Source organism: Myripristis murdjan, chromosome 23 (assembly GCF_902150065.1).
Source record: "Myripristis murdjan chromosome 23, fMyrMur1.1, whole genome shotgun sequence".
Lineage (NCBI taxonomy): Eukaryota > Metazoa > Chordata > Actinopteri > Holocentriformes > Holocentridae > Myripristis > Myripristis murdjan.
In genome coordinates this window covers 16003414-16016880 of record NC_044002.1, presented here as the reverse complement: position 1 = coordinate 16016880, position 13467 = coordinate 16003414, and the positions used below count along the sequence as shown (strand labels likewise).

Here is a 13467-nt window from a genome sequence, read left to right as displayed (position 1 = left end):
GTAAATCCATATATTATGTTAGTTCACCAAATTACCCCCAAAACAAGTAGAAGAGGCCCACTACAAGCAGTAATCTGACTTACTGTTACTGCTGAGTTACGTTGACAACGACGTTGCCATAGTAACTGAACTGGTGCCGACAAAAAGTGATATTCTCAAAATACTGTTTTAAAAATATATATAGTTTTTAAGCTCGGCATTACACTTTAAACTAGTCCAACAGCTTTCTAATGTTGTTTACAAAGTATGTACACAAAAAAATATGTTATTTGGTCATTTGTTAGTTCTGGTGCCTTACCGGAAAAGAAACTCTGACCTCTGGTTTTTCAGCCAATGAAAGAGAAGCAGGCTCACCGGTGGTTTGAACAGCTGTGCTGTTTCAGGTTTGTTCATTCTTGGCAGTTAAGTTTAGTATCTACAAATTAAGAACTTCATTTCGTTGGTTTCGATATATCTGTCTGTTAGGAGGCTGATAATGTTCCTTTATTAAATCCTGAAACACTTAAACTCAACTTCTTTTGTTTGAAAGCTTGTTAGCAAGCTTGTTGCATCAGGGAGTGAGCTTAGCTAGCTGTTAGCTTACTAGCTAGTGAGATGAAGCATACAGAGTTAAGTTGACAAGCCAGATTACACGAGTGACATACTACGTTATTTTGTGTGAGTTTATATCCATTTCGTTTTAAGATCGTTCAAAAGCCCCACTGTCAATCAGGCGATCAGGAAATGGTCATAACTCTGGCTGGTTGTGAGGCTGCATGCTCAGTTGATTGCATAATTATAGCCACCAGCGTTGTGTGTCAGCCACCATCTCATTGCTTGCACTTGAACTGAAGTGCCACAGCGAGCCACCCCACAGCTATGTGCGACTCCGTGCACTGCACTGGGTGTACAGTAGACTGCCTGCTCGCTCCGTGTCCGCAGCTAACCGCGGCAATTTACTCGTGTTTACTCGGTTATTGCACATTTCTAGCACCGAGAAGATTTATTCAGACAGTCTCACTCTTTTCTCTCCTCAGATTGTTTGCTGTTATGAATGGAAACTGATTGAGGGTGAGTAGCTCGATCTGTCCACGTTTTCGTTCATGTGTCAATTTGTGGGTGGCTGATTTGCTGTTTTCCACCAACTGTCCAGGAAGGTACTGTTGTCCACAGAGAAATGAGTGAAAGGAGGAGAAGAGGTGGGAAGCCAAACAGAGGAGGGGGGAGATTTAATAAGCCAAGAGGAGGTGGTGGAGGTGGAGGAGGTAGCAGGAAGGGAGCAAGTGGTGGCTGGGATGACGGTGACGATTTCAGCCTGGATTTTGGACCCAGGCACTCTAGCAGGTATGCATTAATGATGAACCAACCAATATTCAATCAGATGCAGTAGGAGATTAAAGTACTCTGATATTCTGTGCGGTTCCCTTGTGTTTTTAGTCATCTCCTGACATGTGTCTCATGCCATTCTGTTTCTCCTCCTGTCTCTCTCTCTAGGTCTTCCACAAGCAAAGGGCAGGGTGGCGGTGGCCGTGGCCGTGGCGGCAGCAGGGGTGGAAGTCGAGGAGGAATGGGTGGCAGTAGGGGAGGTAGGGATCGAGACAGGGAGGGCAGGGGTAGCGGGAGAGGTGGTGGCAGGGGTCTCCCCAGGTCCCTGGTGGGGGACAGGGTGCGTCCGAGGTCAGATGACAACAGACCTCGGATCAGGTCAGAGACGATGAGCACCATGCCCTTGCAGAAGATCTTCATGACTAATGAGAACCAGGAGCAAGTCAAGGAGCTGCTGCGGGAGCTGCAGGCACAGGATTTTGATGAGCCTGATGAGTGAGTACACTATCTCCTGCATACACATATATATAATATCATATAATATAATGTAATGTAATATCAGGCCATGCATTGAATAGGCTCCTCTTTGATCTAGTTCTAGAAGTCAAGTTGGTTTACAAGAAAATTCCATCATTTTGACAAAGACAGAGTTGCCGATTTCTGTTGGTGATAAAGACTTTACTGCGTTTCTGCTTTGAGTGCAGTTGAATTGAGCCTGCCTTTCCTTTCATAGTGAATCTGGCTCAGATTATTTGGGAGAAGAGGAGGAAGAGGAAGAAGAGGAAGAGTATGATGAGTTGGACCACCGTGACGAAGACCAGTTTTGGGCCACTCATGATGAGCCTGTGGAGAGAGCAGACAGCCCTGTGTGTGAACTGGATTCTGACAATGAACGGCCCACCCCTGAACCTGTTATCTCCCTTTTTGCAATAGGCAAACTCTGCAGGTGATTGTCTATAGCTGTGATGTCTCTCTTTTGTTGGTTATTTTGGATGGATTTTTGATTTTGTAGGGACTGACAATTAGCGTACCTTTACAGTCTGGACTCACTGCTGTGTCCCAGTTGTAAAGGTCTGAACAATTTGTATTGCCTTTCTTTGTCAATATACTGTTTGTTAGCTTATTTCCTGACCCATCCTGTATTCCTGTCTGTTCCTTTCCCTTGTTTTTCTTCAGGTATGGGTTTGACAGGGAGCGCAGCAAGCAGGCACTGGAGTCTGGGGGTGGAGAATTTGGGGCAACATTAGAACAACTCCTCCATCAGGTTTTCTCTGAGCGCTACGGTCAAAAAGCAGTTTCCCCTGAGGGGGTCCAGGGCGTGCCCATGGATGAGTGCCTGAGCCAGAGGCAGGAAGAGGCCCTGGCCCTTGCTGCCATTTATGGCGAGCGCTTCAACGAGCGCATTGCCAATGCTGTGTGGACAGTGACCCTGGACCTCTCATTCCTGTCAGACAAGGCTGCCAAGAATGGCGGGCAAGTCAGGAGTCGAAATGGATCCAGTACCGGATCTGGTGATTTCCGTGACATCTGTCGATTCTACCTGAAAGGGCAAGGCTGCAGGTTTGGGGACAAGTGCAAGTTCAAACACCAGGCCTCCAGCAAAGAGAAGCCCGGGGCTGGTTCCTCAGACATGGTGGGCCCCAGTCAGCCTGGATTCAGCAGCTGTTCCCCTCCTGAGTATGAGCTAGAGGTGCGTTTCCCCAAAGGAAACCGCTATCCATTCCAGGCCCCAATAGTAGCCTTCAGCACCAATGATGAGGCTGTCGGAGCTGCGGGGAGACTCAGTGTGACTGAGAGATTGTTTCAAGAGGCTTTGGCCGCCGCCAAGAGCGGAGAACCCGTTGTTTACACCCTGATCACCTGCTGTGAGGATGAAGCCGCCATGAAGGAACTGCTGGCTGTCAGTCATCATAAATACAGCACACCACCTCCGGTGGTGGTGGTTGCTCCACCCTCTCTGACCATAGCAAAGAGTAGGAGCGTGAGGAGCAATGTGTCATCCCAGGAGAGCAGGAGCAGTAGTACCAATAGCAGCAATCACACCAACAGCACAAGGACGACGCCACCTAACAGCAGCACAAACTATCAGAGACGGGCAGAAGGTGAGGCAACAACTTGTCAGTGTCATGCTCAGAAAAATGAATTTATGTTACTGTGTAAATTTACAAGATACAAAATGTTTACAATTTTGCAGACTTTTGCACAGATTTTTGTAAAACCCCTATGTGTCAGATAATTTTTAAATATTGTTCAGAGGTGTGTGTACAGTATGCGTATCTTGGTTCACTTACCAGTATCTGTCTTTGTAGTGAAAGGATTTGGAGAGGCAGAGGAGCTGGACGAGAGGGACGAGGATGAGGAAGATGATGATGAAGCTGTGCCAGTTGAGAGTGAAAGTTATGTCAATCTCAGGAAGAAGATGGTGAAGAAGCATGAGCTCAAGATAGACAACCTACTGCAAGAAAACAGCAAACTCTGCCAAGAGTTCAGACGGAAACAGGTACGAGTGGACTACTGTGATGAATTTCAAAAATATATTGTTCCTTTACAGGCCAATTCATATTTTCTATTATTGAGGTAGTAGTATAGCAGAGAAGGGCACAGCAATGGTTTCCAGAAGGCAGCCATTTGCCCTTTCTTTTAAAGTAGGTAAATCATTGTCAAAATACCACATAATCATTTTTTCCAGTAGAGTGGCCAGAACTTAACACTGACCAGGAGAACATATTTTAGATATAAAGGATACATTGAGCAATATTATATGCATTTTTTAAAAAAAAAATGTCCCTTTGCAATGTGAGAGTCATCACTGTGGATCTTCTTTCCAACATACATTTTACAGCCAGCCTGTTGTTTGTTATTTCCTGGTTTTAGCTTTCTAAATTTCTGTATCTGCTGAATAAGCTCTTCATCTGCCCTCCTCTTCATCCCCTTGTTGCTTCACCTTCTTTCAAAGCATTCCTGAAACTGCACATTCTGTAGATAAAGGTGTCCAAATTTCAGATCAGTCATGTGTGTGCCTCTGCATTCAGCAGTGCAGTAACAGAAAAAGTTCATTCAAAGTAGCCTGTCTTGTAGCTGGAAGTCTGCACATTTTTGAATTGGATGTCAGAGACAGAATAATCGAAGAGCCTTGTTAGAGTGAAATGTATCCCTCATTTCCATCCCCAAAACACATTTTTTCACTTTAAGTTTTAGTTTTGTGCAAGCATTCTGCTGTGAACAGTAGGCAGAGCTGACTTTATGTTTACAATTTGAGTTTGAGCTCTCAGCACCCTCTAGTGGTCAGAAATCACTTAGTGCAGCGTTAATGTTTGAGATTCATGGATGTATGCATCTACCTTTCCTTCCTTCCCTTTCTGTCTTTCTGTCTTCCCTTTTCTAAGCATGTTTTTCTTTCTTCTTTTCTTTTTCTTCCTGTTTTATGTTTGCCAGGGTATATGTTTAGTTTAGTTTAGTTTATTGGCTTATTTGACAGGGGCTATGTACAGAACAGATCATGTACCAGAGTTAGCTATATTGTTAATTTTCATCTGTGGTCCCTGGGCAGGGTGCTAAAATTATTTACATAAAAACATTACACAGCAACAAATAAACATTACAGACACTTCCACTTCCAGTAGGGCAACATTATAATACATTCAACAATGACAACACCTTTCTGTTATATGTGTTGAACTGTTGTAATGTGCTGCTGTTTTTTTCATTTCTTTGTCAACTCAGTCATCCAGGCGTTTCAACTCCATGCTGCAGCAGAGACAGAAGCTACCGGCCTGGCAAGAGAAAGACAATATCCTGGACCTTCTGGACCACTGTCAGGTGCTGGTGGTCAGTGGAATGACAGGGTGGGTCACAGTCCAGTACACCGTACTGCAGTGTAGTCAGGTCATGCAGAAATGGTATATATTTAATTTGGTTTGATTGAAGATGAGATGAAATTGCATTAAGTATTGTTCAAGTTAAATCATTTGATTTCTGAGGGTACAGGGGGACTAGTGGGTACAGAAAATGGTAGGAAATTAAAAAAAAAAAAAGAAAAATATAGACATTTAGGCCACAGTTTACATTGACACAAGATTTTATGTTTCTGTTTTTTCATGTCTTGTCTTAGCCTATCACTGCTTCTCCATGACTTTCTGCTCTGTGCTGTTTTAATGTCTTTTTTTCTGTTGAATTCTCTGAAGGTGTGGGAAGACCACACAAATCCCTCAGTTCATTCTGGATGCGTCATTAGGCGGCACTGCACAGCAGGTGGCCAACATCATCTGCACCCAACCACGCCGCATCTCTGCCATCTCTGTGGCTGAGAGAGTGGCACAGGAGCGGGCAGAGCGCCTGGGCAACTCTGTAGGCTACCAGATCCGCCTGGAGACTGTTAGGGTACGGGCATATTCAGCTAGCAATAACGTTCACAAACAAATTAATATTTTGGATAGGCCAGTAAAGCATAATGTTGCTGATCAAGGTAGCCATCATGTTTTATACCCCTGGTCCATTTAGTTTTCACCCATAAATTAAAAAAAACAAACAAACACAACCTCTGAATCCTGTTTCACCATTATTCTCCTTGACTGTTTCAGATAATCCTAAACTTGAAATTTTGACTTTAACATGAAGGATTGTCTTATTCTCTCATCATTTCTTGTGCCTCTCCTCTGCCAGTCATCAGCCACCAGACTGCTGTACTGCACCACAGGTGTTCTGCTCAGGAGGCTGGAGGGTGAGGCAGACCTCAAAGGTGTGACACACATCATCGTTGATGAGGTGCACGAACGCACCGAGGAAAGGTAAGATTGAGCATCTCAGATTTGTCACGCAGCACAAAGTCCTCATGCTCCTTGACATGCATACAGAGCTTTTACTTGTTACTCAGTCACAGATGTCAACTTACCAACGTGATGAGTACCTCACTTTTAAGCACTGTCTGACTCAGTCTTACTTTATTCTTGTCAGTGACTTCCTGCTATTGGTGCTTAAGGACCTGATGGTTCAGAGGCCAGACCTGAAGATCATTCTCATGAGTGCCACACTTAATGCCAACCTCTTCTCTGAATACTTCTACAACTGTCACACCATTCACATACCAGGTAATCAGCCACATATATCCCCTGTACATCCAACATGAATATAACGTTCAGCAAACACATCACTCACCACATTTTGTTTCCCTCTCCTTCATTCTAGGACGTACTTTTCCTGTTGACCAGTTTTTTCTTGAAGATGCTATTGCTAAAACTGGGTGAGTACATCAAAGCTTCACCTCTGCAGACATTTAACTAGTTATTTATAAAGACGTCAGATGGTATTGTCTACTGTCTGTTATATGTCTCACGCCTTTGCCGTCTTTTCACACTTTTTCCCAGCTATGTCATTGAGGATGGCAGCCCTTACATGCGCTCAGGAAAACAGACTTCTTCTAACACAGGCGGACGGGGAGGTAAAGGAGGGCCGAAGGATGTGGTGGACGACTTGGGTGACGACGTGTGGAACTTCATGTCTTTCTGCAAGAAGGACTTCGTCAAAGACTCCATACCAGACCAGCAGCTCAGCCTGCAGGATCTCACGACCCGATACAAAGGTGAGTTGAGAACAAGTTTGTTCTGTTTCAGCCTGGTGGACAGGACTCCCGAAGGAAAGATGTAGATATTTACCTGAGCTTGAAAAACCTTTTACTCTTATGCCTGTGAGATTTTTTTCCTCCACTTCTGTTGTACACGCTGTTGAACATGTGCAGGCTGAGTTTGCTTACTCAGCCTGCACATGTGGGTGTAAAATTTTAATACACACCTCTAAGGAATCTTGATGTAGATGCTGCTACCTTGGAAATAAGCTGTGAGCACAACACAAAGTCCTGTTGGTTTCTCTGTAGAATGCTTGCTACTTTAAAAATGTTATAATGAGCCCATCTTGCTGCAGCTGTAGTCCTGAAAAGATTGTTTTGCATTTCATCAGGGTTTTTGCCGTCTCATGAAACAATGTAATCAGTTGTTGCAATGCACTCACACAATCCAGTTAATGTTTTCTTTTTTTCTTTCAAAAACATCTTTGTTTATGTTTCTACAGACACTAAAAAGTCTGTGTTGAAGACTATGGCTGCAATGGACCTGGACAAGATCAACATGGACCTGGTGGAGAGCCTGCTGGAGTGGATTGTAGATGGACAACACAACTACCCACCAGGTTAGAAGCACCCAAGCATATTCACTCCCTTGGACAAGTAATTGGCAAAAAGGATTGTTAATTTTAACTGGGTGGTTTAAAAGCATTTGTACAAGAACATGTCTTGTGAAACATATGTGTGTATGATTTAATGATTTATTTGGACAAGTATGTGATTGTGTGAATGTGAATGAGTGTGTGTGTGTGTGTGTGTCTGGCTTCCTTAGAGAGTTTCAGCACAGCTCTCTGCTGGAGCTGGATAACCTTCTGCTTTCTGTGTCCAGGTGCAGTGCTGGTGTTCATGCCAGGCCTAGCAGAGATCAAGATGCTTTACGAGCAGCTCCAGTCCAACAAAATGTTCAACAACAGGCGAACAAACAGGTCTGTGTTTCAATGTGTGTTTGCATCAGCTGTGGCTCCTGTCAAGGTATCTGTGCATGAAGATATTGTAAGCAGGAATTTCATCACAATCTCACAGCTTCTCCAAGGTGCACAGATCAAAGTTGAGTTACTCTTGGAGAACAAGGGGGCAAAGCTTTAATGTTGAAAGCCAGTTTGGCTGAATAGTCCTCACGAGGTTGCAGAATTCCATGCATAGTTTACAATAAATGGATTCTATTGAGATTGCAACCTCAAGACCCACGGACCTATCATACACCAGTATTTGAAAAAAAGAGAAAGAGAGGGAGCAATGAGAGGTTTTAACCCTCATTGCTCCCTTAAATGAAAGTTGTCTTTTAAGGACATTTAAGGACAAAAGTCTTTACTTTTGCTGCCTGTGAAAGAAACAGGTAGACATACCATGCTTAGGATCTTCAGAAATGCTGATTACTGCAATTTTGACATTCTCTTTCTCAAAACTCTACTGTTCAGTAATTCAGTAAGTGGACTTTTGTTTGACCAGTTAACCATGGGATAACAGGGAGGGAAATTTACACTAGCCATGTGTGCCCCACATCAGGTGTGTGGTGTACCCGTTACACTCATCCCTGTCCAACGAGGAGCAGCAGGCAGTTTTCAACCGGCCGCCAGAGGGTGTCACAAAGATCATCATCTCCACCAACATCGCTGAGACGTCAGTAACCATCGATGATGTGGTCTATGTCATTGACTCTGGCAAGATGAAAGAGAAGAGGTAACTTTGCACATTCCTGTGTAACAATGGTCATTATTTTCTATGGATTAGTAATTCTGTATGTCAGGGGATATTTGCCTTTTTTTCACTGGAATAATTCTCATGTGGAAAACCCCTCAAGATAGGATTTTACACAGCCCTCTACACATGACTTAACAAGTACAGTATTATATACCACTGAAAGTTAGAATTTAGTATGGCAGTACTTGTTATGAAATTCATGTCGATATTTCTTGTTTGCATTAAGGTATGATGCATCTAAAAGCATGGAGAGCCTGGAGGACTCGTGGGTGTCTCGGGCCAACGCACTGCAGAGGAAAGGCCGAGCGGGTCGCGTGGCCTCAGGTGTCTGCTTCCACCTCTTCACCAGCCACTGCTTCCAGCACCAGCTGGCTGAGCAGCAACTGCCTGAGATCCAGAGAGTGCCCCTGGAACAGCTCTGTCTTCGGTATATTCTGCTGTTTACTCCTTTTCCCTGTAGGAAGGGGAGCAGCTTATTTTTCTCTGTAGATGAGAATAATAAAAGTTTATGTGTTACGAGGCTGTTGGGTTTTTACATCAGATTGGAGGTGTAACTGGTATGCCATCTGAGAGATGTACTACTGTGGGCCTCTTTGACCCTGCCTGGATCATTCAAGGCTTTTCTCTTTCTCGCCCTAGAATCAAGATCCTTGACATATTTGCTGAACGGAATCTTGAGTCGGTTTTTTCTCAGCTCATTGAGCCCCCGGCCATGGGGAGTTTGGAGGCTGCCAAGCAGCGCCTGCAGGACCTGGGAGCTCTAACTGCAGACGAGAAGCTGACCCCGCTGGGCTACCACCTGGCCTGCCTGCCCGTGGACGTGCGCATTGGGAAACTCATGTTGTTCGGCGCCATCTTCCGCTGCCTCGACCCAGCCCTCACCATTGCTGCCAGCCTGGCCTTCAAATCGCCTTTTGTAAGAAAACTGCTTGCCACCACTGAGAGATAAGGCCTTAAGCAGCAATCCTGAATAGCAGAGCTGAGTTTAGCATTTCTCACGTCACAGCATGTATATGCATCTCAAAATCAGGGCAGGAAAATATCTTTTTTTGTTCATCAGCCACAGTGGCTGGTGCTTTCTAAATCTCAGAATAGAAGTACATGTGATGGTTGGTTACATAACAAAGTGGCTGGTACAATAGACAAACCTGATTCCTGCATCTCTGTATCCACTCTGTTCTCTCCAGGTCTCTCCATGGGATAAGAGGGAGGAAGCCAATGAGAAGAAGCTCAGCTATGCTCTGGCCAACAGTGACCATCTAGCTCTGTTACAGGCATACAAGGTACAAGGCTTATTGTTAAGGCTTATATTTGTGATTGCTCTATGTCACAATATAGAATATAGCCTGTTTTCCATAACTATTGAAATAATCGCAAGTTCTCATCTGATTTCTCTTTTTCTTTCTCCCTCTCTCTCTTTCTTGCTCTCTCTCCCTTCTCTGCAGGGATGGTGCAGCGCGGCAAAGAGCGGCAACCGGGACGGCTTCCAGTACTGCAGGGAGAACTTCCTATCAAGTCGTGGCTTACAGGTAAAGCATCACAACTTCCACACTGGAAATTGAAAGACCGGTTGACATTTTAATGTCATGACATTGACCTTATTTGACCTTTTATGCAGAGCCCAGCATAACCTGTGTGTTCTGGCCCATGCAGGAGATTGCCAGTCTGAAGCGGCAGTTTGCTGAGCTGCTGTCAGACATTGGCTTTGTCAAGGAAGGACTAAGAGCCAGGATTATAGAACGGATGTGCTCTAAAGGCACAGACGGGATACTGGAGGCTACTGGCCCTGAGGTGAGACACACAATAGACTATAGAACTGTATATCACTGAAAATATGTCATGTTTGATGTCAACTTTAGAAGCATGCATGCATGTTGAGTGTGCAAGACTTTTTCAGTAGCTTATCTTCAATTCATTTTCCCTCACTCGAGTTAAAACAGTCTTCAGGGAGAGAGCCTTTCAGTTTGTCTTAACAGAGTTAGGCCACACTTATTACTTTAACATTTTTTTCTTTTTAATGTATACAACAGTTTTATATATTTTATTTTAACTGTTCTAATTTGTTTTTGGTAAAGCAATTCTGCTTTTAGGAAAGTGCTAAATAAATTTTATTTGCTTAAATGCTCTAACTTTGCCTTTTATGATAACCTAAATGTGTTTAAAGTTTTTGATACCTCTCAGTCCTTAAGATCAATACTGATTCTAAAAACCAGCATTGTACTGATCAGTATTTTTATTGTTCATTATTTATTTATTTTTAATATCCAAACCTACACACACAAAATCACATTCTAGCATGGGCACAGGCAGACAGATAACCACCTCCTTTCCTTCGTAGGCCAACCTGAACTCAGACAACATCCGGCTGATGTCTGCCATGCTGTGTGCAGCCCTCTATCCCAATGTGGTCCAGGTGTGTGTTCATGTATTCTTCAGTATTAATAGGAAACTCTTAAGGGCTGATGGCTAAAGATAAATCTGTCTCATGCTGTCTAGCGGTCTACTTGGCTTTGTCGTGGAAACTCAGTATTTTGTGTTTGACTGGATGTGTCAGGTCCGCGCTCCTCAAGGGAAGTACAAGCAGACCAGCAAAGGAGCAGTGAAGATGCAGCCCAAAGCAGACGAGCTCCGCTTCATGACCAAAAATGATGGCTGTGTCCACGTACACCCCTCCTCTGTCAACTACACGGTGAGATGATTTAAAAAAAAAAAAACAAAAAAACAACAACCCTAAAAACCTAGATATAGCTCTGTGTTCAACATTTGGAAAGAGGGAGACAAATCCAGTGATCATCCCTTCTGTGCTTCAGGTTCGCCACTACGACAGTCCCTACCTGGTTTACCACGAGAAGGTGAAGACCAGCCGTGTCTTCATCAGGGACTGCAGCATGGTGTCCGTTTACCCGCTAGTGCTTTTCGGAGGTGGGCAAGTCAATGTGGAGCTGCACAAGGGAGAATTTGTCATCTCCCTTGACGATGGATGGATCCGATTTGCTGCCGCTTCACACCAGGTCAGGAGGATAAGTGATAAAGGGGATAAATGACTGGGATGTTTGGTAATTTGCGGAGCGCTTGGCCAAAACCTAAAGCATATAAATTGCATAGTTTGCATAGCTTTGCTTAATTTGACATTTAAAAGCACAATGAAATCATGTTGATGGAAAAATAAACATGGCTCAAAACTTCAGTGAGGAATGTTGTTATAAAAAGTTTACAAGCTGTTAAATTTTTTATATATATATTTTTATACTCACAAGAATGAGTGGTTTTGTAGGGATTCAAATAAAAACATAGCATTACAACCACTTATCTGATTGGGTAAACATCATTATGTGCAAATGAATCATAATCAAGCGGAGGACAAAATGGTATGTACTGTAGGTCACTTATAGGTGAAATTACCCTTTTTTCATTTTACATGTCTCAGATGTGTAATGGATTCCATAAGGTAGACTGCACAGTGTGTGATATAGGCTACATCATGCATGGGCTGGTAGTTAATGTATTTATTTTCACAACAACAAAAAGTGAGGTCATGAAACAGAAGGGAAAATGTGGGGAAAAAAATCAAGATTTGTGGTGGTTAGATGAACATGTGTGTGTGTGTGTGTGTGTTATCCAGGTGGCTGAGCTGGTGAAGGAGCTGCGCTGGGAGCTGGACCAGCTGTTGGAGGACAAGATCAGGAACCCGAGCATGGACCTGTGCAGCTGCCCCCGCGGCTCCCGCATCATCCACATGATAGTGCGACTCATTTCCACGCAGTAGCACCGCTATTTATCAGTCCACCTTAATGGCCCACAACTGCATGGAGCTCCTCAGTCTATATGTCCTTCTGCTATTGTGTCACTGCCACGATGATCCAATCAGTATTAATAACATCCCAGAGAGATTCTTTGAGGTTAGGGTCAGCTGACCATTCGGTTGAATAGCTCTGTATTGGCCACACCACCCTGCTGCCCCATGATTCTTTACCGTAAGCATCAGTCAGCACCATAAACCAAGCTGTTACTGTGCTGCTGCCACAGAGGCTCTTCAAGGGAATTCCCCCTTAAAAGAAATAAGAATTCTCACTGGGAAACAGCACTTTCCAATGTTTTCTTAGGTCTTAATCGTGGCATCTCTGCAATGCTACATATGCAGCAAGATACAGTTTTCTCTTTTGATGTCATCCTGTGTGGATTAAAGGGGTACACCATTGTTTTAGCCAGATAAGATACTGATAATGTCGCTTCTTGTATACTTTTTCGTCAGTCAGGGAAACGCCACATTGCATTTTTATCACAGGTTATGTGTCTGGCTCACAACTGAGCTTTTTTAAGTCCATATTGGACTTATGATGCTGAAAGTGACTATATACTTATAATGGTTGTGAATATTTATATTTACTGCATGATCGAGAGCTCCAAGAGCTTCTGCATGGTAATGAATTGCATTACATTTATAGAATGTATTTATTTTGATGTAACAGTGATGTCAATCACAGTTTCACAATGTGAATGCAAGGGCTTTTTAAATGCAAATGATTTGGTGGGAGTTGCCAAAGAATTTGAATACCATTGTCTTAAGTGATCTATGCCTCTCGTACACTGCACTGAGAAATAAAAAAATCATGATGGCTGGCTGTTGGCTGTGTAATGTGCATGTTTATGTGTGTTTGAGAGACTGAGCACTTTTCCTATGACCTGCCTCATTTCTTCTTCAGCTTTGTGTACTTTATTGGTCGCCTAGCTGTGCCTTACATGCAACAAAAGGCAGTGAGAGTTTACAGGCTTGTGGTGGGAAAGCCACCCCATTCATCCACACAATGCGAGTCAGCTCTGTCTCTACGACAACAGGACATAAACAA

General features: G+C 43.6%; 1 protein-coding gene across 2 annotated transcripts; it reads left to right on the top strand.

The window, feature by feature from the left end:
• Nucleotides 1-348: 348 nt before the first annotated feature.
• Nucleotides 349-13242, top strand: dhx57 (DEAH (Asp-Glu-Ala-Asp/His) box polypeptide 57). Of its 2 annotated transcripts, none has more exons than XM_030045473.1 (25): nucleotides 349-422; nucleotides 1017-1050; nucleotides 1133-1323; nucleotides 1474-1800; nucleotides 2039-2251; nucleotides 2482-3407; nucleotides 3615-3805; nucleotides 5029-5150; nucleotides 5490-5685; nucleotides 5968-6092; nucleotides 6259-6392; nucleotides 6490-6544; nucleotides 6669-6883; nucleotides 7369-7485; nucleotides 7749-7845; nucleotides 8426-8599; nucleotides 8847-9047; nucleotides 9260-9536; nucleotides 9808-9903; nucleotides 10066-10149; nucleotides 10274-10411; nucleotides 10959-11033; nucleotides 11175-11309; nucleotides 11431-11631; nucleotides 12243-13242. In XM_030045473.1, the coding sequence occupies exons 3-25, from the start codon at nucleotides 1157-1159 to the stop codon at nucleotides 12384-12386; spliced, it is 4410 nt and encodes a 1469-aa protein (XP_029901333.1). In that variant the 5' UTR covers nucleotides 349-422; nucleotides 1017-1050; nucleotides 1133-1156; the 3' UTR covers nucleotides 12387-13242. The 2 variants fall into 2 exon arrangements, with proteins under 2 accessions (XP_029901333.1, XP_029901334.1); XM_030045474.1 differs by having other exon boundaries at nucleotides 420-657.
• The last annotated feature ends 225 nt before the right edge of the window (nucleotides 13243-13467 follow it).